Below are 26369 nucleotides of genomic sequence, written 5' to 3'. Positions count from 1 at the left end.
ACCAAGCTCCTCTGCGACCCTGTCATACAATAGGCCATCCCTCACAGTCCCATGAGGTGGTGATCCCCGGTCCTCTCGGCCGTGATGTCAGCAGCTCCTCAGCTCCTCCATCTTGCTAAAGTGAGAACACGTTAGGAGAATTCTCAGTCCTGTGACAGTCTGGAAGTTTCAAAACAGCAGTTCGCCGCTGTTGACATTCTGATGGATGCGGGACAACTGGCGATTGTTATGTTTACAAGCTTGTGTCCTTGTTGTCACCGAGCCGGTACATGAATGGCTTGGACTCCCATGGCAGAGGAGGCAGCAATAAGTGAACCCTCGGAGGAGGAAAATTGTCGAACCAAAAATGACCCCCAATTTGCCGCACTCAGTTTGAAACCTCGGACTGAGCCGTGAAAAAGACGGTGAATTAGCGGCTCGGTGGTTGGTGTGAAAGCACCTCGTGACGGACTTGAGCGTGACCTTCTGACCTTAGGTGTTGTTACTCTGCACCTGCCCAGGTACCATCAGCTCAGCTTTATGAGTAGAAGTACATGTATACAGAAGTACATGTACGTGGTAACATGGTGCAGTGTGTATTGTTCTTCTGTGCTCATTCTTCAAAACTGTTACAGAACCAATTAATGAAGTGAAAGTTATTTTTTGTTTTGGACTGAAACTGTCGAGTAGAGCTGTCATGCCCTGAAATGTCCTCATCTGCTCCCTCCAGTTTGTGTTTTCGTGCTCTAGTTCATGCGAGTAAATGACAAAATGGAGTTCAGCGTGTTTTTAGCAGTGAGGCTGAAAATTAAACTCCATGTATTTGAGCTCAGAACTCCTACAAGGCCTGAGCGTAAAGTTTATTTGTAGAGAAAAGATGTCCATGAAAAAACCCAAATACTCTACATTTATTTGAGTATTTTCCACTGACTCCTTTTTCCCCACATGAAAGCGGTGTGTTGATGAGGGAACACGAGCAGCTTATTTGTCTCCTGCCATGACATTTCTAACAGCTGGGGGAGGAGATAAAGCAGGGAATGTCTTTGTCTTGTTTGTGCGCTGCTGTTTGTCCCGGTGTGTCTGTTGTGCTCTGGCTTGTGTGGGCGGATGCACAGTATATCATGGTTGTTAAATGGTGTAAATGTTTTGTGTTGCATCAAGACACTGTAATTTACAACTGTCTGATAAGTGGCTGCAAATACACAGTTGTTTACTTCTGTCACAGCCCAAAACCAACCCTCTCAATGCTGAATTAAGTGTCCAAGCCAAGTCTGTGTCCGGTTCATGTGCCAGTCCATGCATATTTTAAAGGAAAAAATTATTTTGTAGTGAAGAATCATCCAATCTGCTGTTCTGCTGCTCCAGATTTGAGTTCAACTTCTCAAAAATATCCCACTTGTTTGTAGTTAATGAATAATCTTCTCTCTTGTCCTTGTAGGAGACAGGAAGAATGCAGCTGGCGCTCCGATGGAGTTTAAATCCAAGCAGTGGTTCGGTGCCTCGGTTCGATCTGATGGGGAACACATCCTGGTAGGAAGAGCTATGATTATTATAATTTTATAACATTTGTTTTATTCATGGTTTGCTGCCACTCTGAACACTTTGGTTCAAGAAAGACAGAGCCGCCTTTAGTTCTGTGAACCAGTGTAACAGAATAAGAAGATTTGTGTCTGAACTGGAAACAGATGGAGGAAGCATCACGCCGACTAGAGATGCTGCAGGAATACAGGGGACTCACTGGAGATGAGAACACGTACACTCCTGCTGTCGCCATCGTCCTGATGTGACACCGTCACCAGCGCTTGCAGCGTTTTCATTGGCGTGTGGACCAGTTTGGATGGTACCGTCAGCACACGCGTGTACATCGCTCAGAATCGGAGGGGACGAAACGTGTATTTGTTGATGTACATCAACTCGTCCACTAAGTCACTGACAGTCAGTTGATGAATTTGGAGGCCTAGGATTCCTTTGAATTCAACAGTTGGGATTCAGTTTCAACTAAAACAGGTTCTCGCTTCCCTCCAGTTGAGAATGAGGAAAGCAGGAAAAGTGTTAGTGAGCTTCTGAGCTTCATCCAGCCATGTCTCAGGGCCGGGTCAGCTGACCTGCAGCTCTCTGCTTATTCGTTCCTGACCAAACAGAAGCAGGTTGATGGAGGGATAAACCTGAACAGAGAACAAGCAGCCATGAGAGAAGAGAGTCCTGGACACAGAGAAGTTGTGTCTGCGCTCAACCAGGAATCGCGTCTGTCTTCTGTGTGGTGGCAGCGGCAGTGAGTGGAGCTTTCCAGCTGTGTGTGTGTGGGGGGGGGGGGGGGGGGGGGTGGTGTGACTGTGTGTGTGTGTGTGTGTGTGTGTGTGTGTCTGTGAAATAAAAAAACAAGCACAGATAGTGACACATACGACTTCCTCTTCTACTTCCCCATCACAGCTTCAGTATCTGTACTGGTACCCAAAAACACAGCGTGAGTCTGTGGCCTTCAGAGATTTTTCTCATTTTCCAGTCGTCTTGAACAACTCAGGGAACATTCACGCCCTCCGTATTAAGTTGTCTCAGTGCGGTTTGATTGGGCGGGTGAGAACACAACAATTGGGCCATCAAAAGCAGGCCCAGTCAAGTGGACTGAGACCGCATTGAGGAGGTAGTCTGGGACTCGATGGAATTCTGGTGGAGTGCGTTGGGTGAGAAGGTTATCCAACCTCGGTCCGACCCAACTACCGGTGTGCTAGTTACAGGTGCTCAAGTTGTAGATAACCAGTGCTGTATTTGTGTTATGACGATTGTTTGTCCTGGTCCAGGCTTGCGCTCCCCTCTACCAGTGGTCGACCTTCGGTGTGTCCGAGCGAGAGCCGGTGGGAACATGTTACCTGAAGAAAGGCGGAACGGTGGTGGAGTACTCGCCTTGCAGATCAAGTGGGTTCTCCTCTTCACTGTTTCACACCAGCTTTCCAAACATGCAGTAGGGATCAGCTCTTGACTCGGCTGGGGTTGGCACCAGGATACAGAGTCATATCCGTGATCAGAAAAGCCTCGCCATGTTGAGACGGTACCACGTGGTGGAAGGCGGCTAACGTGTGAAATCTCATCATCCCATGTGCTTTATTTTTCTGTCCAGGTACCAACTCGCCCGAGGGGCAGGGCTTCTGCCAAGCTGGCTTCAGTGCTGACTTCCTAAAGGTAAACAATCACCCACTCAACTCAACGTTCATGATCCTGATATGCGTTTCAGAGGCCAGTTGAAGATCCCTGTGAGGGAAGCCCCATAGGTGTTGAGTCCCAGGTGCAGCTGCACTTTTGGGCTGACTGGGAAGACCTGGTTTCCTAGAAGACCTGTTTGCAACAGCGTATTTTAATGCATTTTTTAAGTATTGCATCAGGAAAGTCGTTAGAAAAGCAAAGAACTTTGATTTTTGTTGAATAAAAACAAAACCAATCTTCATCATGCTCTCAGTTCTTACAAAACTCCTTCTTGGTCTCCAGACAGCAGCAGCATATCCATATATCAGCATACAGCATATCTGGAACTTAAGAATCAACTGAAAGTATTTCGTCAGGAGCAGGAGCTCTGTCACGCTGCCTGCACCTCCATCTTCTGACAGCATGCTAGCCTGTATTATATACGATAAACCAGCTGATGGAAACACACCTCATGTACATTTATGTTCTGCAACATGTCCACAGTGAACTTACAACTGACTTGACATTCACTTCAGTAACTGGAACAGCCGAGTTAGAAGTGAAGGTGGTTGAACTCGGCCTTTTTCTTTGTCTCTCTGGTGCAGAAGGACAACCGAGTGGTGGTGGGAGGACCTGGCAGCTTCTACTGGCAGGGTGAGTTTTCCAGTGTTGTTGCACGTTCGGTCTGTGAAACTTAGAGGATGGAAGACGGTTTTAGAGTTCAGGTCTCAGTGGAAGGTAAACAGAATCTCTGGGGCGTCACGCTGTGAGTGAAAGGACCAGGATCCCCCTCACCTTTGTGGCCAGCAGGCACAATTGTTGGGAATTTTACAGAAAATCAATAAAAGACAGCGAAGAGATTTGTGTCCTCCTGGTTCTGGAATATTGGGGCGATGAGACATGAGGTCCTGCCATCGGGACGTAGTTCACTTCCTCCTTGCTGAGTTCCTGCAAGCTCACCAGTGTCACTCACCAGCGACGTCAGGAGCAGTGATTGGTTACCAATGAGGACTCCCTGTTCGGCGCAAAGAGATCCTGGTCTGGTCAGACTGAAGGGAAATAAGGAGGCTCGTACCAGCCAAAAACAGGGTCGGTCCTCCTGCTAGGCCCTGACGTGTTCCTGTGGCTTGAATGAGACTGAAGATGTGGGGGCGAGTGGTTTTAGATGCTGGGTCAGCGTGAGCCAGGTGTGGTGGTGGTGTGGATCAGGGCTGAGCACTGGCGCTTGCATCATCACCACCCAGAGACGTTAATCAGCAGGTCGTGTGTTTGACATTCAAGGGTGTGACACAGAACCTAAACCTGAAAGCTGAGTCATGTGTTCTCCTCGTACGACCAGGCTCCCCTGGGGCGTGTTAGCCTAATGATCATTTCCCGTCGAGTCAGGACACACACACACACGCGCAGCTGTGTTTCTGTTTAGGTGCTCGTTAACGCCACGGCAGCCGTGTGGTTCTTCTAATTACAACCTGTGTTCCTGTAAGAGCAGAGTGTCAGATCTTGTGTTTATTTCCTGCTTTTTCTCTTCTCTCTTCGCGAGAGGTTCTCTTCTTCTGTTCTCTCCTTCTGTTCTCTCGTAGATTTCTGCCCTTGTGGTTATTTTTCTTAATGGTTCTCATCCGTTCCCTTATTTTTCCCCTCCCATTTCCTTGTGGCCCCATTTTGTTTCCACCGGGCTCTCATGGGTTCCCTATTTTGCTCCTTCCTGGTTATTTCTATCCCTCATGGTTCTCAAATGTTCCTTCAATGTTTCCTTTGTAGTTTTGTTGCCACGTTGTTCTCATGGGTTCCCTCTGTTTACTCCTTCATGGTTGTGTTCCATTCCTTTTTTGGAACGTTTCCATTGTTCTCATCTGTTCCCTTCTCGTTCTGTTCTTGTCCCCCCTGGTTCTGCTCCAACATGGTTCTCTTGCATTTTCATCTTCCCTCAGTTCTCATTTGTTCGCTCATCTCTTCTCGTGTTCTCCCCTGGTCTCTCGGGTTCTTGGTGGAACCTGGTGATGTGATATCCGGTCCAGATAAACCTGACGGGCTGGTCTGTCTCCCTTCAGGTCAGCTGATCTCTGACGATGTCTCTGAGATTTTCACACGCTTTGACAGCAGCTACATCACCCCGTACGGGAACACCCTGGCAACCAAGTCGGCCGGCGCCGAGTACGACGACAATTACCTCGGTACGCTCCTCACTCACACCTCTCCAGCTGGAGCCCCGCAGTGGCACTAATCCAGTTCTGTGTTACCAGGGTACTCGGTGACCGTCGGAGACTTCAACGACGATGGGAAGGAAGGTGAGGAGGGTTCCCCTGGTCACGTTGGGTGACAACTCGGTGACAGGTGTTCCTCTGCCAGTTGCCACAGGAGTGAAAACTGATGTTTCCTGTTAGAATGATGATCTTCCCACTGACGAGGAGCAGCTGTTAGTGTAGCAACGCTGTAATGGTGGGGAAATGCAGATGTGTGAGATGGAGCTCGTTTGACATCTTTTTTCTCTCTCATAGATTATGTGACCGGAGTGCCCAGAGGGAGCAAGGCGCTGGGTTACGTAAGTGTTGAAGGACTGCAGACACAATCAAGCACCATGTTTGCAGACGTAGAGATGTAAAGGAACTCGAGTTAAGGGAACTGCAGCCAGTAAGTGAGTTTTGCCTTCCAAGTACTCACTAATAGGAGTTTTGAGCTCACAAAGACAGTTTTTGTTACCACCTGCGTTACTTGTTACTGCCTCCAGAATGCAGAGAGAGCAGAGGGACAAAACAAGGCACCTATTTGTGAGAACTTGAAGGGCAAAAGGAACCCTGACTGCACTGCTAGCAGCGCGTAGAAAACACAAGATTTGAAACTGTTGCTCAGCGATGGAAGACAGGCACTTGAAGTTCAGCTCTTCCTCCTCTGATGTTGGATGTTTCAGGTGAGCATCTTTAACGGCCTCAACATGGAGTCCATGGTCAACTTCACTGGAACGCAGGTGAGCTGAAAGCAGCTGGCCACTGTTGAGCCCCATTCACCCAGGATGACTTGTCTTATGGTTGTTGGGATTTAAGGTATCCAGGTAGTGCTGTGGTCTGTTGGGTTGCCTAGCAACGCGGGGGCCGTGGCATCAGTTCCCTGTGTTGCCTCTGGCTTGGTCGGGCACCATGCAGACACTTTTATCTGAGTCTGTGCGTACGAGGAGCAGGAGGAGTGAGCGTGTCCTGATTGCTGCAGTGGCGCCCTCCTCTGGTCAGTCTTGGGTAGCTGCTCAGTGCAGCTGAGGGGGTGGAGCAACAATAAGGACAGAAGTATGGGGAGTTGGTGATGTATGAAAACATTTGCCAGGTGGGATCAGGACAATTACACAAACTGTGTGATTTCATTTTTTAAATAATTTATTTAGGATGATGAAGAAAACATAAACACATACAAATGAATCTTGTGAACCAAAGAATCACAGACCCAACAGTCGCCCTCCTCAACTTGAATGTTAATGAAGAAGCTGGTCACGCGGCTCCCCTCAGACATTCCAGATGTTGGCGGACCGCATTCATGACGTTCTACTGGTGCTTCTGTCTCCTACAAATGGACATAATGGATAATTAATGCAGGGTCACAGAAACCAAACAGGAAAAATGTATTTTTCTTCGCATGGCATCTTTAGGAAGCGATTGGGATGCCGTCGCTTCCACGTGCCTCGGTTTCCCCAGACGTCGTGGAGGATGATGGACAGAGGAGAGATGTCACGACGCAGTTGCTCATCACTTTCCTGTCCACCATCTTAATCTCTGAACCCACCAGCATCTCAATCTGTTCTTACCTCTGATTTCATTTGTGCTTTGTGTTCTTTGTGGTTCTAAATCCCTCATGTTCTTCTGCTCAGTGGGTAGAGCAGGAGGGTAGACCTGCTCCGCGCACACAGGCTGAAAAATGTCATTAAAAGGTTTTGTTACTTCCTGCTCCTCCTGGTCAGTCACAAACCTTCAGCTCACCAAACCTTCAACTGATGCAGCAGCAGAAGGTGTATTTAACGCCATCATGCAAATGTGAGATACTTGTTCATGGATAACTGAGCAAGTAAAGTACATTCCTCCACTATTTGTAAAGTTTAATGTCACCAACCTTCCTCCTCCTGCTGCTGAGTTAACGGCCGGTGAGGAGTTGCATGTCTCTTCCCTGTAACTGCTGAACATGATGCAACACATTCCTGCTGTTGAAGTTTCAGTACAAACCACGCTGCACTGGCACGGGCGTAATATCCCAGCTGGAGTCTCCTCAGGCATGAACACAAAAACACAGAGCGCAATTAACCTGAAAGGGTTTTTCACTTGTCAAGTCCTGGAACGCGCTCTATGATGGACCAGCCATTCCGATGTTGCAGCCGATGGTCGTCATGAAGAGTCTGGAAATCTTTGCTTGTGTCAGCTAAAAGGAGCTTGAATGTTTGAGCCTCCTCGTGTGTCCTCTGTCCTGTAGATGGCTGCCTACTTTGGACATTCAGTGGCTGCAACTGATGTCAACAAGGACGGGTGAGTCTGCATCTGATCCAGCGTTTGACTTTGTATCACAGTATTTTTTAAGAATCTGTCAGTTTCCTGGGATGCTGATGATTCCAGTGTCAGGAGTACCTTTAACATGGTAATAAAGCCTTCGATGCTTGGTCCTGCAGCGTGACAAAGGAACCACCATCCACTTCTGAAAACTGCTGCTGATTATGCTAATTATCATTTTATGAGTGTTTAAGTTTTCCTCGTGTGTTCTGTCAGTTTGGTCGATCTGTTGGTGGGAGCTCCTCTCTTCATGGACCGCGGCTCAGATGGCAAACTGAAGGAGGTGGGGCAGGTAGGGGACCCTCTCAATCGCTGACTTACAACAGAAATAAGAAGATGAGCATCAGCTGAGGTGAGCACACGGAGGCCAGAATGGCTCAGTGAAACCTTGACAAACATCTGTAGCCAAAGGAGAAAAGGTCGAGGCAGGGAAGCCTGTGGTTTCCCTTTGAGTAGCTTGGGCCAATCAGGTTTGAGCCTCCATGTCGTAAACAGTCCTGTGGAGCAGGAGATCGAGCGTGTCGGCTGAAATGCAAGGTTGGTAAAATGACTGTCGTCTGATGATGAAACAAAGCAGTTTGGAACTATTAGCCCGGTGTAATCTGGCTACTTTTGACATCATCCTATGGCATTCATCGTCTTTCCACTCCTGCAAACATCTGAAGTTGCTATACAGACTGTAAACGACGACAAGGAAGCCTGGACTGGATATCCGTTGGCTGCAACCTGCAACACTGAGGCTACGTCGACTGACATGACCTACGGGTTCTTAGTGGGCTCTGTATGAGGGTCAGAGAGTTGAGGTTCGATCAGTGCTAGGCCGTCAACTCTGAGTGGAGGTCAGTGGAATGTCCTACCAAGGACAGCTGGTCAAACCTGTGTGTGTCCTCCAGGTCTCTGTGTACCTGGGTCGAGGTGGATTTTCCTTCCTCCCTCCCCAGATGCTCATGGGGTCTCAGGTTTATGCCAGATATGGCTCTGCCATTGCGGCGCTAGGAGACCTGGACATGGATGGCTACAATGGTAAGAGAGCCCCCCCCCCCCCCCCCCCCCCCCACACACACACACACACACACACACCCTGCTAACACCTGCCCACCTCATGTTGGTATGTGTTCCAGATGTGGCCATCTCAGCTCCTTATGGAGGTCCAGACCACAATGGCTTGGTCTACATCCATAATGGCCGTCCCCAGGGGCCCGACCCCTCACCTTCCCAGGTACATACCGCACCGCATGTCACGATGACGTCAAACCAAACTAGTTTACAAGTTCATTGGTCGTGGGAGAGTTGTGTAACGAGGTGCCAACACTTGAGCTGGCTGTCCTGTTCACGTGGAACTCATTTTCAAAATGAACAATGATGAACAAAAAAATACTGTAATTATCATGGAGGAATGAGAGCTTGTCGCCTCCCCCGGTAACTTGGGTGACCTTTGGTCTTCTCCGACTCAAACTCCCCCGTCTGAGCTGCAGCAGCTCCACCACCACTCAGTCGGCGTGAGTTTGAAAGCAGGACAGAAACCTCACTTGATTTTGGGCTCAGAGGGATGTGGTCTTTCTCTGGTTTCTCTGGCATCTGAGTGAGTTCAGCTTCATGAACACAGGATCTCATGGCTGGTCTCCTCCCACAGGTTCTGCAGGGGAGGTGGGCGTCCAGCTACATGCCTGCTAGCTTTGGATACTCCATGACTGGAAATACTGACATAGACAGGAACGGATATCCAGGTGTGTGTGTGTGTGTGTGTGTGTGTGTGTGTGTGTGTGTGTATACACAGTGTATACTTATACACAGTATATATATTTATACACACACGGCAGGTATCAGGTGAAGGTCTGTACTGCTGCTGTGAAAACAGCTGATGTGTGTTTCTGTCTTACAGATTTAATAGTGGGGGTGTTTGGAGCAGACACGGCGGTTTTGTACAGGTAATCGTGTGTGTGTGTGTGTGTGTGTGTGTGTGTGTGTGTGTGTGTGTGTGTGCTCCCTGCTGATGGTGGCTATGTTTAATGAGAGAGACCTCCTCTGATATCAAAGAGCTGCTGTTTTCTCCTCCTGGCTTTATGGAACTGATTAGGACACATTTAAGCCCCTCAGTTTCCCTGCGTTTACTCCTGCAGCTCAGCACATCCTGACAGTTGAAGTGTAACACACTTGTACATCTGTGTGTCGCACAAACGTCCTCACACTCACTGACCTCTTTGTGTGCCAGAGCCCGTCCTGTCATCAATGTGAACGCCACACTGGACATAACCCCTCAGATCATCAACCCGGAGGAGAAGACCTGCACGCTTCCTGGTACCAGCACACGTGTGTCCTGGTGAGTTCACCTGGTTGACATCCCAGCATGCTTCCCTGCATCAGTTGCCCAGTTTCCCAGGAAGAGTTTGACTGGTTTTGTTTTGGCCTCCACAGTTAGTGGATGGTAGTCAGGTTCTGGTTCCGTGGTGTTTGCTGAACTGTTCTCTTCTGTTTCTGATGTGGGGTCGTCGGGCCTTCCGGCTCTGTTGGAACCTTTGAAGCTGTGATGGCTCAGCGCATGCACATACATGTAACATGCACATACGTATATATGTATATGTGTGTGTATATAAGTATATCCATCTATCCATATAAATATATAGATAGATGGATAGATGATAGATAGATAGATGATAGATAGATGATAGATAGATAGATAGATAGATGATAGATAGATGGATAGATGATAGATAGATAGATGATAGATAGATGATAGATAGATAGATTGATAGATAGATGATAGATAGATAGATAGATGATAGATAGATGATAGATAGATGATAGATAGATAGATAGATAGATAGATGATAGATAGATGATAGATAGATGATAGATAGATGATAGATAGATAGATAGATGATAGATAGATGATAGATGATAGATAGATAGATAGATGATAGATAGATAGATAGATGATAGATAGATAGATTATAGATGGATGATAGATAGATGATAGATAGATAGATAGATGATAGATAGATGATAGATAGATGATAGATAGATAGATGATAGATAGATAGATGATAGATAGATAGATGATAGATAGATGATAGATGGATAGATAGATGGATAGATAGATGATAGATAGATAGATGATAGATAGATGATAGATGGATAGATAGATGGATAGATAGATGGATAGATAGATGATAGATAGATGATAGATAGATGATAGATGATGGATAGATAGATGATAGATAGATAGATGATAGATGATGGATAGATAGATGGATAGATGGATAGATAGATGGATAGATAGATGGATAGATAGATGATAGATAGATAGATGATAGATAGATAGATGATAGATAGATAGATGATAGATAGATGATAGATGATGGATAGATAGATGGATAGATGGATAGATAGATGGCTAGATAGATGATAGATAGATAGATGATAGATAGATGATAGATAGATAGATGATAGATAGATGATAGATAGATAGATGATAGATAGATAGATGATAGATAGATAGATGGATAGATAGATGATAGATGATGGATAGATAGATGGATAGATAGATGATAGATAGATAGATGATAGATAGATGATAGATAGATAGATGATAGATAGATGATAGATAGATAGATGATAGATAGATGATAGATAGATGATAGATAGATAGATGATAGATAGATAGATGATAGATAGATAGATGATAGATAGATGATAGATAGATAGATAGATGATAGATGGATAGATAGATGATAGATAGATGATAGATGGATAGATAGATGGATAGATAGATGATAGATAGATGATAGATGGATAGATAGATGGATAGATGATAGATAGATAGATGGATAGATGATAGATAGATGATAGATAGATGATAGATAGATGGATAGATAGATGGATAGATAGATGGATAGATGGATAGATAGATGGATAGATAGATGATAGATAGATGATAGATAGATAGATGATAGATAGATGATAGATGGATAGATAGATGATAGATGATAGATAGATAGATAGATGATAGATGGATAGATAGATGGATAGATAGATGATAGATGATAGATAGATGATAGATAGATGGATAGATAGATGGATAGATAGATGGATAGATGATAGATGGATAGATGGATAGATGATAGATAGATAGATGATAGATAGATAGATGATAGATAGATGATAGATGGATAGATAGATGGATAGATAGATGATAGATAGATGATAGATAGATGATAGATAGATGATAGATAGATGATAGATAGATGGATAGATAGATGGATAGATAGATGATAGATGGATAGATAGATGGATAGATAGATGATAGATGATAGATAGATAGATAGATAGATAGATGATAGATAGATAGATGATAGATAGATGATAGATGGATAGATAGATGGATAGATAGATAGATAGATAGATGATAGATAGATGATAGATAGATGATAGATAGATGATAGATAGATGGATAGATAGATGGATAGATAGATGATAGATGGATAGATAGATGGATAGATAGATGATAGATGATAGATAGATGATAGATAGATGGATAGATAGATGATAGATAGATAGATGGATAGATAGATGGATAGATGATAGATAGATAGATGGATAGATGATAGATGGATAGATGATAGATAGATGATAGATGGATAGATAGATGGATAGATAGATGGATAGATAGATGATAGATAGATGATAGATGGATGATAGATAGATGATAGATGGATAGATAGATAGATAGATATCAGGCACATTGTCCTAAAATGGTTCTATTTGGTTGACATATTCGAACCCTTGTATTTCGAGGGAATCACCTCAACCCTTTCAACAGTCAGAAAATCCATCTTCTCCATGTTTGGAGGAATCAAATGTTCATAAAGAGGCTGTGAATTACTTGCTTCCATGTTTAATGTTAGGTGAGTTTCTACTCTGCACAGACCTTAATATTGTTAAGTGATATGTAGGGTTGTCAAAAGTACCCATATCCAGATATTAGTTAATACTAAAAATTAGTATTTGGATACGAAACTCATTTGCAAAAGTATCGACACCAACGGCGCCGTCTTCGTCTGCAGTTGACACGTAGCTTCACGCAGCACCGCCGCACACACAGACGACCTCTCTGCTCCTCCCTGACTAGAAGCTCAGTGCGGAGCATTGTAGTATGAAGCGCTCTCAGGTTTGCGTGTCTGTGGGCGTGAGATGTGAGAATGGGGGGTTCCATCATAGACGTGCTGTGTTGTAGGCCATTCATTGAAGACTACTTTTCCTAGCATCAGCTAGGCTACGTGCTCTAAACCGACATATACTTCACCAGGACCGTACGTGATGTGTAAGGGTGGGAAACACGTGGTCATGCGTGTGAAGTGGCTGAAATGCGTGTGTCACAGCAAATGTGTGAGACTTGAGGACTGAATCATGATAAATGCCGACAGGCGCACACATCAGCCGCTTAATTAACCCGTGTGATGTAATAGATGTTATTTGTATGATATTTTATTGTTTGTATTTTCCAGACGTTATGAAAAACATTTTTATGCCTGTTGTTCAGTCATTTTTCTCCCTGTGGTCGTAGTAGTAACTCAAGTAGTATTGAGTTTTTTTCCCTATCGGTGTCAAATATTGCAATTCCCTAGTAATAAGTCACATTGTGGTAGGAACCTGCAAACATGTCAGTCTGCCTCTCCTCTTCTTCTGTCTTTGTGTTCTTTAGTTTTAAGGTGAAGTACTGCCTGAAGGCGAGTGGCCAAGGAGCTCCAGCGACCCTCAGTGAGTAACCGTGACCGTCCTCCTGTTGCACTGAGGGTTAATCTTCCTCTTCCTCTTCCTCATCCTCTCTGTTTCCTCTCCAGATTTCCGTGTGGATCTCATGTTGGACCGTCTCAAGCAAAAGGAGGCGACGAAACGCGTCCTCTTCCTTCACAGTCGGACGTTTCAATATGCCAAGAACATGACGGTGTTGAATGGCAAAACTCCGGCCTGCGAGGAGCAACACGTCTACCTGAGAGTGAGGAACGCCCCTGAAACACTGAGAGTGACGGCAACATCTGGTTTTAGAGGTCAAAGCTCAGTTGACTGTTTAGTCAGGTAGAACTGTGAAGGGTGCCTTCAACACGACTGAGGTACTGCCCATGTTAACAAAACTTGACATAGACAACACTCCTGTAAATTTGTGATATGCTCAGTTGCCATGGCAACACATCTGCCTGTAGGAAACATCGGTGAAACAGTTCACATATAGAAAACGTCACCAACATGTCTGGAAATGAAGCTTGGACTCATCATACTGAACGTGCAGGTGGTCCAGCTGTCCCCTGCTCACGTTCCACTGCTTGATGGAGAGAGAACCCCACCTCTCCTGCCCTCCCTCCTCCCTGATCACGCAGCTTGGTTTTATCAGAGAACCATGAGGTACAATCAGTCCATGTGTCTCCCTCTAGGACGACCGTGAGTTTCGGGATAAGATCACTCCTATCTCTGTGGCAATGGAGTACAGTCTGGACTACCAACGGGCCGCAGACCAAACCGGCCTGCTGCCCATCCTGGCCACGTCGGCGCCATCCAACGTCACCAGACAGGTAACTTAGTTTTCACAGTTGTCCTTGGCGTCAGTAGCAGCATTTTGCAGGTGATGGGGGTGTCGTTGGGTCGAGGGGGAATCAGATCTGTTTAGCACGGTAAGCAGTAGCATTGTCACGGTTTTTCGTTGACGTGGCCTGAAGGAGGGATGTGACGTCTGACTGAACTCTCGTTTACTTCTCCATTTTGACAAAGTTGTTGTCTTTTCTGTTCCTTCCTCCTCTCAGGCTCACATCCTGTTGGACTGTGGGGACGACAACATCTGTAAGCCTGATCTGAGGCTGTCGGTCAAGAGGTGGGAACTTGTCTGTTACTGCAGTTCACGTGTGGCACTGAACGTGATATTTGACACAAAATATGTACTTTGTGAGCTCAAGACTCCTATTAGCGAGTGCTTGAAACATGAAGATGCTTTTTTCACCTCCTGAATGACTTCTTCGTGACCCCAGACTGTGGTAGCTAGAACACTTCAGTTTGCTGCTGCTGTAGCGGCTCAGCTCCACCAGCTAGTTGCACAACAGCACTGGTCTAGTTATTCTGTTCTGATCTCCAGTCCAGGTGTTGGTGGATCCCTGATCCTCCTGCTGGATCAAGGAGACCTGGATTCTACCAGACCCCCTGGAGAGTTGGTGACCAGACGTTTCTGGTCAGTTTAGCTGCTGTTAGCATCAGTCTCTGTTAGCTTCAAGCTAAACATACGTGGCTGGTTCTTCCTGCAGTCTGGAGTCACTAAGAAGTGATGGAGGAGGGAAACATGTCTTAGTGAGCTGAGTCCTCCTGTTAGTGAGGACCGGAGAGTTGAAATGCTCTGTCTGTGTCAAGACTGTCCAGACCTGTATCCAGGATTTGTTTGTTCAATGTGCCGCAGCGACCGGCAGGAGATCTACATCGGTGATGATAACGCTCTGACGCTGGAGATCAGTGCTGAGAATCAGGGCGAGGGGGCATACGAGGCTGAGCTGCACGTCTACCCTCCACAGCAGGCCGACTTCACCGGGGTGGTCCGCAGTCAGGTGATGTCACCTCCATCTCCTCAAAACTTTAGAATAGATGAGAGTAGATTTGGGTGGTTTTGGCCACATTCATGGACAGCAACACTTCATGCAAGTTTGTGTTTAACAGATGCTCAGCAGGCTGTCCTGTGCTTACAAGAAAGAGAACCAGACCAAGATGGTGGTGTGTGACCTGGGCAACCCCATGAAGGGAGGAGTGAAGGTCAGTGTTTCTCTGCTTCACAGTGGATGATGAAGATCTCAAGAAGAATAAGAAAAATAGGGTGAAAGTTGTTTTTGAAAGTGGGAATCAAATTAAGGGTTTAGAACCTCAGATGAGACCCTCAGAATTTAATCGCGCTGCTAGAATTTGTGGCCGAGCAACTCATGGCAAACCATTCAGCTGCCTTTGGCAGACACAGGCCCTTATTACTCAAGTATGACTTTAATCTTGGCTGTCATGGTTTTACCGTTCCCATGAACACTGCTGCCATGAAAATGGATCATTTAAAATCTGTGTATTTGTTATGATGGGTTAAGGTTGTGTTGTCATTGGTGAGACTTGGAACGAATGTAACACTGCAAGTGTATTTTTTTTCTTTTAAGAGCCAGAACTGAGCCATTTAGCTTTTGATTAACTGTTTAGCTGGCAGCGTGACGCAGGACAGACACAGTTTGTCCAAAGCAAAACGAACAGCATGATTTCAGCACGAGTTGTGACATCATCATTGCTGGATGAACACATTTGTAACAAAGGAATAAATCTCAGTAAGGAGATCCATCAAAGTCAAAGCTTGCCACCTCCTCGACTTGTTGGTTCTCTCTCGTTGTTGTTGTTGTTGTTGTTGTTTTTGTTGTTGTGCTCTCACACTCTGAGTCGTCCCATGCTGCGCTGTGATTGGACAGGTGTTGGCAGAGTTGCGGTTCAGCGTGCACCAGCTGTCAGAAGAGGACACATCCATCAAGTTTGACCTGCAGATGGTTAGGTACGGCCCGCTGTCCCATCCTTAGACTTTTCCTCCAGTGTCTGATGAAATGACTGTGCGATTATTTTCAATTTTTTATTTTTTGTTTCCGCGGTTACAGAGCAGGAAGTGACATATTTATTCATTTGCAAACTTTTGAACAAGAAACTAAGTCTCATTTAAAGGCTGTTTAAAAAGAATGAGAGGAGATGATTGATGATGGGAAGGAGAGGTTCAACTGCAGCCATCACTGATGACATCAGAATCCCACCCAGTCTTTTCACTTCAGCTCGTGACATCACCAGTGAGATGATTCAGGCTTCCTGGACATGCTGTTTCCCATCATGTTAGAACACATCCATCCTATAGTGGCTTCATACAAAGAGGAGCATAGTTTTCCTGTGGAGGAGCTGGAGCGGCGCTCTGGTGGTGGTGGTGGTGTTGGAGATGGAGGGAGTTATGTTAATGATGGGTTGTCACAGTCCTCTGGAGACGAACAGCAGATTTAGCCCCGTGTGGGCGGAGCCTGATTGACAGGGATGGAACTTAAATCTGTTATTAAAATCCAGAAAAAGCTTGTTGTCCTTCTCTGGAGCAGGTTTTCTTGTAATGTCCTTCAAAACATGTGAGTAGCAGAGGAAATAAAAGAGGAGTAACCACATCTGAGATAAAAACTTGCATCCTCACTTCCTGCCTCCAGTCTGCAAAGCGAGCGTTTTATCAGAACGAGATCCGAGCTTCCTCTGACTCAGGAAAACTGTTCATGGTGTTGAACTCCTTCCTCCCTGCTCCAGTGGCTCAGCCCTCCACTGACGGACTCCTACATGTTAGCCTCCTCCTTCACTGAGAAGGTGGCCACCACCAGCAACCAGAGCCTGACCAGCTCAGTCTACAATTCTTCAATTCTCCAATTCTACAATTCTTCAATTCTACAATTCTACAATTTCATTTAGCAGACGCTTTTGTCCAAAGCGACGTACAACACAAGCAAGAATTTAGACCTAATTAAGGAAAAGCCCATAGGAAGCGCAAAAGTGCTTCAGTTGTGATTTGGTCACAGGTACTGCCATCTAGTGGCAGAAGAAGTGTCGCCCCCCTCCCCCCCTTTTTTTTTTGACAAACATACAACATCACACAACACAGTTAGTGCTACATAGTCACTAAATGCTGGGTCTTGGACCCTCTGACTGATTCTACCCCAAAGAGAAGAGTCAGGTTCAGTGCCTCGGTGCTCTCTGAACAATTGAGTCTTCAATTGTCTCTTAAAAGTAGAAAGGGACTCAGCAGAACACACAGAGTTCAGTAGTTGGTTCCACCATTTGGGAACAACAGAAGAGAAGAGTCTGGCTAGAGATTTGGAGCAGCGCTGGGCTGGAAGCACCAGGCATCTTTGGCATGCAGAGTGTAGTGGGCGAGAAGGAGAGTAGACCTGGATCAGGGATTCCAGGTAGGCTGGAGCCGTTCTTGTGATTGTTTTGTGAGCCAAGAGAAGTGCCTTGAATTTGATCCTGGCTGCCACTGGAAGCCAGTGAAGAGAAACCAGCAGCGGGGTGACATGTGCCCTTTTGGGCTGGTTGAAGACCAGACTTGCTGCTGCATTCTGGATCATCTGCAGAGGCTTGAATGAGCCTGCAGGGAGGCCTGCCAGAAGAGAGTTGCAGTAGTCAATGCGTGAGATGACAAGAGCCTGAACCAGAATCTGTGTGGTCTGTTGGGTCAGGAAGGGTCTGATCTTCCTGATGTTGTTGAGGGCATAACGGCAAGACCGAGAAACTGAGGCCATATGAACCTTAAAGGTCAGCTGGTCATCAATCATGACACCCAGGTTTCTGGCTGAGTTTGTGGGCACAAGTAGGCTCGAGTCAAGTTGGACACTGACCTGAGGCTGAACAGATGGACAACCTGGAAAGACCATGAGTTCAGTCTTAGAGAGATTCAGTTGAAGGCGGCGTTCCTTCATCCATGTGGAGATATCAGCCGGACACGCTGATATACGATCTGAGACCGTTCTGTCATCAGGTGGGAAAGAGAGGAGAAGCTGAGTGTCGTCAGCATAACAGTGGTAGGAGAAGCCATGGGAGCGGATCACTGCACCAAGTGAGGTGGTGTACAGAGAGAAGAGAAGGGCACCAAGCACTGACCCCCGAGGAACCCCAGTCGATAGGCCATGTGACCTAGACACCTTTCCTCGCCATGACACTCTGAAGGATCTGCCTGTGAGGTAGGACTTGAACCACAACAAGGCAGAACCAGATATGCCGAGCTCAGACAGTGTGGAGAGGAGAATGTGATGGTTCACCGTGTCGAAGGCAGCAGACAGGTCCAGCAGAAGTAGGACAGAGCACTGACCAGCAGCTCGAGCTCGTCTCAGTGACCCAGTGACTGACAGGAGTGCAGTCTCAGTGGAGTGGTCACACCTGAAGCCAGACTGAAAAGAGTCAAGTAGGTTGTTGTTCCACAGATGTTCAGAGACCTGGTTAAATACTGAGCGCTCCAGTATTTTTGACAGGAATGGCAGCAGTGATACTGGCCTGGAGTTTTCAACCTTGGCGGGGTTGAGATGAGGCTTTTTGAGCAGTGGGGTGACACGGGCCTGCTTAAAAGTAGCAGGAAAAATGCCAGTTTCCAGGGAGGAATTGACAATGTGTGTGACTGCAGGTTTGATAGAGGGCAAAATGGTCTGCAGGATGCTGGTGGGTATTGGATCGAGAGGACAAGTTGTAGGTTTTGAGCTCAGGAGAAGTCTGGAGACCTCATCTTGGCTCAGGGGAGCAAAGGAGAAGAGTGAAGCAGCAGTGGCAGGTTGGTGCTGACTGGACTGGTCAGGCTCAGAGAACTGGTTGCTGATTGCAGCAACCTTTTCAGTAAAAAAGGAGGCAAACATGTCTGAAGTCAGCGCAGTGGAAGGCTGAGCAACTGGAGGAGAAAGCAAGGAGTTAAACGCCATAAACAGTTTTCTGGAATCAGAAGTGGCACAGATCTTGTTCTGATAGAAGGCTTTCTTAGCGGACTGTAAGCATGAGGTGAAGGAAGCAAGTTACTGTTTGTATAAGGACAAGTCAGTGGGTTCTTGGGATTTACGCCACTTTCTTTCTGCTGCCCTGAGTCCAGCTCTTTGTTCTCTCAGAACTTCAGAGAGCCATGGACTTGGTTGTTTTTTCTTGGCTGGTTTGGACACCAGGGGGCAGAGTTTGTTCCTCTCTGGCATCCTCTCTGGACAGAGTGTTTCTGTAGCCTCATGAACAGAAAGTGAGAAGATGTGCGAGTGGTCAGGCATGACGGAGTTCACCTCATCAGACAGCTGTGCTGCTGTGAGGGATTTCAGGTTTCTGCGGAAGGAAACCGTCTGTGTGGGTGTCTGCAATTGCGCAAAGGCAGCCGCAAATTTGACCAAGAAATGGTCTGACAGGTGGAGTGGGGTAACTGTCACATCTGTTATGGAGCAGTTACGTGTCAGCACCAAGTCAAGGACTTTACCAGCTTTGTGGGTGGGAGGAGAAGGAGCTAGTTTGAGTGCAAAGGAGGAGATGAGTGCCAGGAAGTCGTTTGCCAGAGTTCTGTCAAGGTGAATGTTCATGTCTCCCATGACAATCAGTGGTGTGCCATCGTCAGGGATGTCAGAGAGTAACATGTCCATCTCAGAGACAAAGCCATCCAGATTACCCCCTGGTGGGCGGTACACAACCAGAACATATGCTTTGATGGGAGCAGTGACACTTAGAGGCACGATATTCAAATGTTGTCTCGCTGTTCGACGGGCGTAGTGCAGAAAAAGACCAGTTCTCAGGAATGAGCATGCCAGCACCGCCTCCTCGTCCAGTAGAGCGAGGGGTGTGGCGGACTCAGAGAGTGCAGCTGGGGTAGCAGTGTTTTCTGGGCGGATCCATGTCTCAGTCAGGGCTAGGACCTGAATGTCTGAGAGTTTCATCAGTGAACTGATGAATTCTGTCTTGTTGACTGCGGACTGACAGTTCCAAAGACCAGACATGACCAAGTGTGGGCTGGGACCACTTTCTGGGAGTGCGGACAGGTTTTGCGGATTGCGTTTTCGGTAGACTGTGCGTTTTTTCCGATTGCCAACAATGTGTGGGACACATTGTGCGATAAACTAAAGTCGGACAGGCGACAGCGGTAGTCGGTGTCCTAGCTCGATGGACTCGCGCAGGTAGACTCGCAGGTCTTTACCTTTTGTGGTCTTAAACGCTTTGTGGGCTGACGCTCAAGCGCAGTCTGTGCTGTTACACACCTGACCACAGTCACAGCTGTTTCCAGCTTGACTAATTGCGCCCGGCTGAACCGCCCCTGTTAGATTTCACTTGGGAAGCAAGCAATAGAGGGTGTGACCCGCGTCAGCTGACCTCACCTATTGTTGCAGAGAGAAACTGAAACTCCAGTGCAAAGCACCGAAGGACCCACAACACAAAAACAAAACCAAGCAAGTTTCAGCTTACCTAAGATGGCTCAACCTTCTTCTGTCTAAGATTCAGTGCTTGTTTTTTGTCTGCTCCAACCTGCTACCTTCAGCTCCTCTGAGTGAGGTCGAGGTCTCCAGACTTCTCCTGAACTGAAAACCTCCAGCCTGTCCTCTTGATCCAGTACCCACCAACATCCTGCAGACCATCTTGCCCACAATCAAACTTGCATTCACACACATTGTCAGCTCCTCCCTGGAAACTGGTGTCTTCCCCACTGCTTTGAAGCAGCTCGGTCACCACTGCCCAAAGAGCCCAATCTCAACCTGGCCCAGGTTACAGGCTGGTCTCACTTCTGCTGTTCCTCACCAAAATACCTGAGCGCTCAGTCTTCAACAGAGTTTCTGAGCATCGTCAGAAGAACAACCTGCCTGACTCCTATCAGCCTGGCTTTAGGCCTGACCTCTCCACTGAAGCTGCACTCCTGTCAGCCACAGAACCACTGGAGCTGCTGGTCAGTCCTCTGTCCTCCTGCTGCTGGACCTTCTGCTCCTTTGACCCTGAACCATCAGACTCTCCTCTCCACAGTCCCTGAACTCAGGACTTGAACCACAACAGCACCGATCCTGAGATACTACCTCCCAGGTGCACTCCTTCAGAGCGTCATGGCGGGAGAAGTGTCTGAATCACGCGGCTTATCGACAGGGGCACCCCAGGGGTCGGTGCTCGGCCCCCTACTCTTCTCCTCATACACCACAATAATCTGCTCATGTGACTTCTCCTGCCACTGCTACACTGACCACACTCAGCTCCTCCTGTATCCTCCACCTGAAGACACGTCTGTCTCAGCTCAGATGTCAGTGTGTCTGGCAGATGTCTCCTCATGGATGAAGGAATGCCACCTTCTACTAAATCTGTCCAAAACTGAGCTCCTTGTCCTCCCAGCATGTCCCTGTGTTCAACCACAGATCAGCGTTCTGCTAGATTCACATCAACTCCAGGAGTCTGGTGTCATGATTGATGACCCGCTGACCTTTAAGGTTCACGTGGCCTCGTTGCTCGGTCTTGTCGATACGCCCTCTATGACACCAGGAGGATCAGACCCCACCTGACACAACGAGCCACACAGCTTCTGGTGCAGGCGCTAGTGATGTCATCATCGACCACGGCTGCTCTCTCCTCGCAGGCCTCCCTGGTGGACCTTTAATCCTCTGCAGACGATCCAGAAGCAGCAGCTCGTCTGGTCTTTAACTCGCCCAAAACTGCACGTCACCCCGCTGTGAACGTCTCCTCACTGGCTTTCTTCTGCAGCGGTGGCCTAGTAGTCTTTATGTACATCTTGAGTTTGGATAAATTTGATGTACTTGTACTCTCTTGAAGTTGTTAATGGTGTGGAGGTCTCAAAGTGTGTTTCCTCTCTGTTTCAGCTCCAACCAGTTCAACAACACCAGCAATCGAGTGGTCAGCATCACCAACCTGGCTGTCCTGGCTAGGGTCTCCATCCGAGGGTGCGCGCGCGCACACACACACACACACACACACACACACACACACACCACACACACACACACAGTGCCTACAAGTGACCACCAAACCTCAGCACTGGACTTTCAACAATGGCTATGACCTCCATAGCATTTCTGTTTATTGGTGTGTGTTGTTTGTCTCGCCAGGACGTCGTCACCTGGCCAGGTGCTGCTGCCGATTGCCAACTGGAAACCTAAAGAGCCCCCTGTGGTCGGCGACGACATCGGACCTCAGATCCTGCATGTCTACGAGGTATTCCCTGCAGTTCGAGACTCTTACAGCGAGCGCCCTAGCTACATGTAACCTTCACATCAGGAACATCTGCTAACTTACAGGCCCTCAAACTTCATAAGTGTGTGTCAGAATGTCACAGACGGCTGCCTGCACGGTTCTGGGCTGGAGAACTCATTCAAGCTGTTCAAACCTGCAAACAAATCAATCTTTGTCCACTCCAGGGGTCTCGATCGAGGCCAGAATCTTGTTTAGTTTTAGGGTTTTTTCAGCACTTTTTTCTCGATTACAGAGTTTGATCATCAGTATCATGGATACATCACCTGAGTGGGTGCTCCTGGTGTGACCTGTTTTCTGCTACTCATGTTCCAGCATGTGTGTGTTATTCTGAAGGTTTAAGGTGGGAACTTGTTTCAGAATTAGCGGATTTTTACCTGGAATGACCTTGGTCTGCAACCCTGGCAAACCATCATGTTGGCACAGCGACCCGCCAGTGTTGACTTTTAAAGACATTCTATTTGTGAGAATATTCTTGTTCCCCGTGGTTAAAATGGCCTCCGCGAGGAACCGTGACACTGACGGTAGAAGCAGGGTTAGGAGCAGTTCTGCGTCCAGTCTTCAGAAGTTCTCATCACACTGCGTCAGTCACTGACTAAATGTTTCCATCCCCTCAGCTGCTGAACAGCGGGCCCAGCACCTTCAGTAAGGCGGCGCTGGAGGTGGAATGGCCGTATCATTACAAGAACGGCTCACTGCTCTACATCACCAGCTACGAGACTGAAGGACCCATCAACTGCACCACTGACATGGAGATCAACCCGCTCAATGTCACGGTGAGAGACGCACAGCCAGCTAAGGTCCCTGGGGCTGGGGACCCCCGAGCACGTCGGCTAACTAGCTGACCATCAGTGCTCCCCAGAATGTCTGATGCCAGGTGGTCCTGTCAGTCTGGGGGGGACGAGTCGAGGGCAGGTGTGAAACTGCGCTGTCGAACTTAGTTGTTTCTACTGTCCAGCAGGGGGCGACTCACTCAGTCGGCTGCATGAAAATGGCACAACCTCTGATTTTACTACATAAATAAATATTCATTTATATTTATGTATATATGAGCATGAGCTTATAGTCGACATGCAAGTTTCATGTTGTACAACCTGATGCTCAGTTGATCTTTTAGGGTCTTTTTAGACCCATAGCTTCTGTGTTTGACAGCTGGTTACCATGGTTTCAGAGCCCGCTGTCCTCAGAGAAGAACACCAGCGCCGTACCGCCCAGAGAGAGAGAGACAGAGGGACGTAATCGAAACCACGTTCGCAAGAGAGACCTGGAATCCAGAGACTCACAGAATGACCTGCAAACTCTGGTATATATATATAAACACACACACACACACACGTACGGTACGGTACGAGAGATTTCTATCAGTTAGCGGTTAGGGTTTAATAGGTCTACAACACAAACATCAGCTGATATCAGAGGTGTGTGTGTGTGTGTGTGTGTGTGCGCACGCAGGACTGCAGCACAGCCGAGTGTCTGCGGCTGAAGTGTCAGGTTGGTCGTCTGGAGAGGAGGAAGAACGCCATCCTCTTCATCTACTCTCGACTGGCAGTCAACAACTTTCTGAGGGTAAACAAACACAAATCCAGCTGTTTGGAGGGGCGGGGCATCCTTCTGCAGCTGCATCACCTTTGTCTTCATCCCTTCAGTGTCCATGCACCTGAATCACTAAAGATCATGGATAAAAGAAAAACAAAAAACAGTTGCTGAACATGAAGATGAACTGATTCTGCACTCCTCCTTTAATTTGGTATCCTGCTGGATCGTTGTCTGAAGACCTTTCAGAACCCAAACAGTTATTCAGGTCTCAAAATAATGATTGTGTGAACCTGCCTGGGAACCACAAGTGTGAGGGTGGTTCCTGACAAGTAGACAGGGAATGAACCCTGGCATCTCCTTCCAGACGGAGAACCAGAACCGATCCTACGTGGTCCGATCTACAGCCTCCTTCAGCGTCATCGAGATGCCGTACAAGAACCTGGTGTCAGAGCTGCCATCCAATAGCACAACTGTAAGACACGCACACACACACACACACACACACACACACACACACTCCTAGATATAGCTGTAGATATATAAATATATATGTATAGATATAGAGTGTATGTGTGTATATATGTATAATAGATAGGTAGATAGATGTGTGTGTATAACAGATAGATGTGTGTGTATAACAGATAGATGTGTGTGTGTATAACAGATAGATGTGTGTGTATAACAGATAGATGTGTGTGTATAACAGATAGATGTGTGTGTATAACAGATAGATGTGTGTGTGTGTATAACAGATAGATGTGTGTGTGTGTATAACAGATAGATGTGTGTGTATAACAGATAGATGTGTGTGTGTGTGTATAACAGATAGATGTGTGTGTATAACAGATAGATGTGTGTGTGTATAACAGATAGATGTGTGTGTGTATAACAGATAGATGTGTGTGTGTATAACAGATAGATGTGTGTGTATAACAGATAGATGTGTGTGTGTATAACAGATAGATGTGTGTGTATAACAGATAGATGTGTGTGTATAACAGATAGATGTGTGTGTATAACAGATAGATGTGTGTGTATAACAGATAGATGTGTGTGTGTATAACAGATAGATGTGTGTGTGTATAACAGATAGATGTGTGTGTGTATAACAGATAGATGTGTGTGTATAACAGATAGATGTGTGTGTATAACAGATAGATGTGTGTGTATAACAGATAGATGTGTGTGTATAACAGATAGATGTGTGTGTGTATAACAGATAGATGTGTGTGTATAACAGATAGATGTGTGTGTATAACAGATAGATGTGTGTGTATAACAGATAGATGTGTGTGTGTATAACAGATAGATAGATGTGTGTGTGTATAACAGATAGATGTGTGTGTGTATAACAGATAGATAGATGTGTGTGTATAACAGATAGATGTGTGTGTGTATAACAGATAGATAGATGTGTGTGTGTATAACAGATAGATGTGTGTGTGTGTATAACAGATAGATAGATGTGTGTGTGTATAACAGATAGATGTGTGTGTGTGTATAACAGATAGATGTGTGTGTATAACAGATAGATGTGTGTGTGTATAACAGATAGATGTGTGTGTGTATAACAGATAGATGTGTGTGTGTATAACAGATAGATGTGTGTGTGTATAACAGATAGATGTGTGTGTGTATAACAGATAGATGTGTGTGTGTATAACAGATAGATGTGTGTGTGTGTATAACAGATAGATAGATGTGTGTGTGTATAACAGATAGATGTGTGTGTGTATAACAGATAGATGTGTGTGTGTATAACAGATAGATGTGTGTGTGTATAACAGATAGATGTGTGTGTATAACAGATAGATGTGTGTGTGTATAACAGATAGATGTGTGTGTGTATAACAGATAGATGTGTGTGTGTATAACAGATAGATGTGTGTGTGTATAACAGATAGATGTGTGTGTATAACAGATAGATGTGTGTGTATAACAGATAGATGTGTGTGTGTATAACAGATAGATGTGTGTGTGTATAACAGATAGATGTGTGTGTATAACAGATAGATGTGTGTGTATAACAGATAGATGTGTGTGTATAACAGATAGATGTGTGTGTGTATAACAGATAGATGTGTGTGTGTGTGTATAACAGATAGATGTGTGTGTATAACAGATAGATGTGTGTGTATAACAGATAGATGTGTGTGTGTATAACAGATAGATGTGTGTGTGTATAACAGATAGATGTGTGTGTATAACAGATAGATGTGTGTGTATAACAGATAGATGTGTGTGTATAACAGATAGATGTGTGTGTGTATAACAGATAGATGTGTGTGTATAACAGATAGATGTGTGTGTGTATAACAGATAGATGTGTGTGTATAACAGATAGATGTGTGTGTGTATAACAGATAGATGTGTGTGTGTATAACAGATAGATGTGTGTGTATAACA

At 46.2% G+C, this 26369-nt stretch overlaps 2 protein-coding genes across 2 annotated transcripts in view; both read left to right on the top strand.

The window, feature by feature from the left end:
• Nucleotides 1-26369, top strand: part of LOC147251651 (uncharacterized) — a 151193-nt gene that overhangs the window by 19682 nt on the left and 105142 nt on the right. The window lies entirely within an intron of this gene.
• itgav (integrin, alpha V) overlaps nucleotides 1-26369 on the top strand; it is a 40378-nt gene that overhangs the window by 10194 nt on the left and 3815 nt on the right. The window contains exons 3-30 of the mRNA XM_086219489.1: nucleotides 1418-1509; nucleotides 2778-2892; nucleotides 3095-3156; nucleotides 3762-3810; nucleotides 5208-5330; nucleotides 5400-5444; nucleotides 5655-5698; nucleotides 6065-6121; nucleotides 7603-7655; nucleotides 7893-7968; nucleotides 8570-8699; nucleotides 8798-8895; nucleotides 9310-9403; nucleotides 9559-9604; nucleotides 9889-9996; nucleotides 13378-13433; nucleotides 13517-13671; nucleotides 14105-14242; nucleotides 14471-14538; nucleotides 15112-15256; nucleotides 15366-15458; nucleotides 16142-16221; nucleotides 22040-22120; nucleotides 22286-22391; nucleotides 23045-23203; nucleotides 23599-23730; nucleotides 23880-23993; nucleotides 24328-24435. Of these exons, the coding sequence (XP_086075615.1) occupies nucleotides 1418-1509; nucleotides 2778-2892; nucleotides 3095-3156; nucleotides 3762-3810; nucleotides 5208-5330; nucleotides 5400-5444; nucleotides 5655-5698; nucleotides 6065-6121; nucleotides 7603-7655; nucleotides 7893-7968; nucleotides 8570-8699; nucleotides 8798-8895; nucleotides 9310-9403; nucleotides 9559-9604; nucleotides 9889-9996; nucleotides 13378-13433; nucleotides 13517-13671; nucleotides 14105-14242; nucleotides 14471-14538; nucleotides 15112-15256; nucleotides 15366-15458; nucleotides 16142-16221; nucleotides 22040-22120; nucleotides 22286-22391; nucleotides 23045-23203; nucleotides 23599-23730; nucleotides 23880-23993; nucleotides 24328-24435 (2627 nt within the window). The remainder of the gene's footprint in view (nucleotides 1-1417; nucleotides 1510-2777; nucleotides 2893-3094; nucleotides 3157-3761; nucleotides 3811-5207; nucleotides 5331-5399; nucleotides 5445-5654; nucleotides 5699-6064; nucleotides 6122-7602; nucleotides 7656-7892; nucleotides 7969-8569; nucleotides 8700-8797; nucleotides 8896-9309; nucleotides 9404-9558; nucleotides 9605-9888; nucleotides 9997-13377; nucleotides 13434-13516; nucleotides 13672-14104; nucleotides 14243-14470; nucleotides 14539-15111; nucleotides 15257-15365; nucleotides 15459-16141; nucleotides 16222-22039; nucleotides 22121-22285; nucleotides 22392-23044; nucleotides 23204-23598; nucleotides 23731-23879; nucleotides 23994-24327; nucleotides 24436-26369) is intronic.

Source organism: Aulostomus chinensis, chromosome 12 (assembly GCF_037954235.1).
Source record: "Aulostomus chinensis isolate RoL2024-O1b breed Wild chromosome 12, RoL_Achi_v1.0, whole genome shotgun sequence".
NCBI lineage: Eukaryota > Metazoa > Chordata > Actinopteri > Syngnathiformes > Aulostomidae > Aulostomus > Aulostomus chinensis.
Note: the sequence above shows the minus strand (reverse complement) of the source record. Positions and strands in the feature narration are given on the sequence as shown.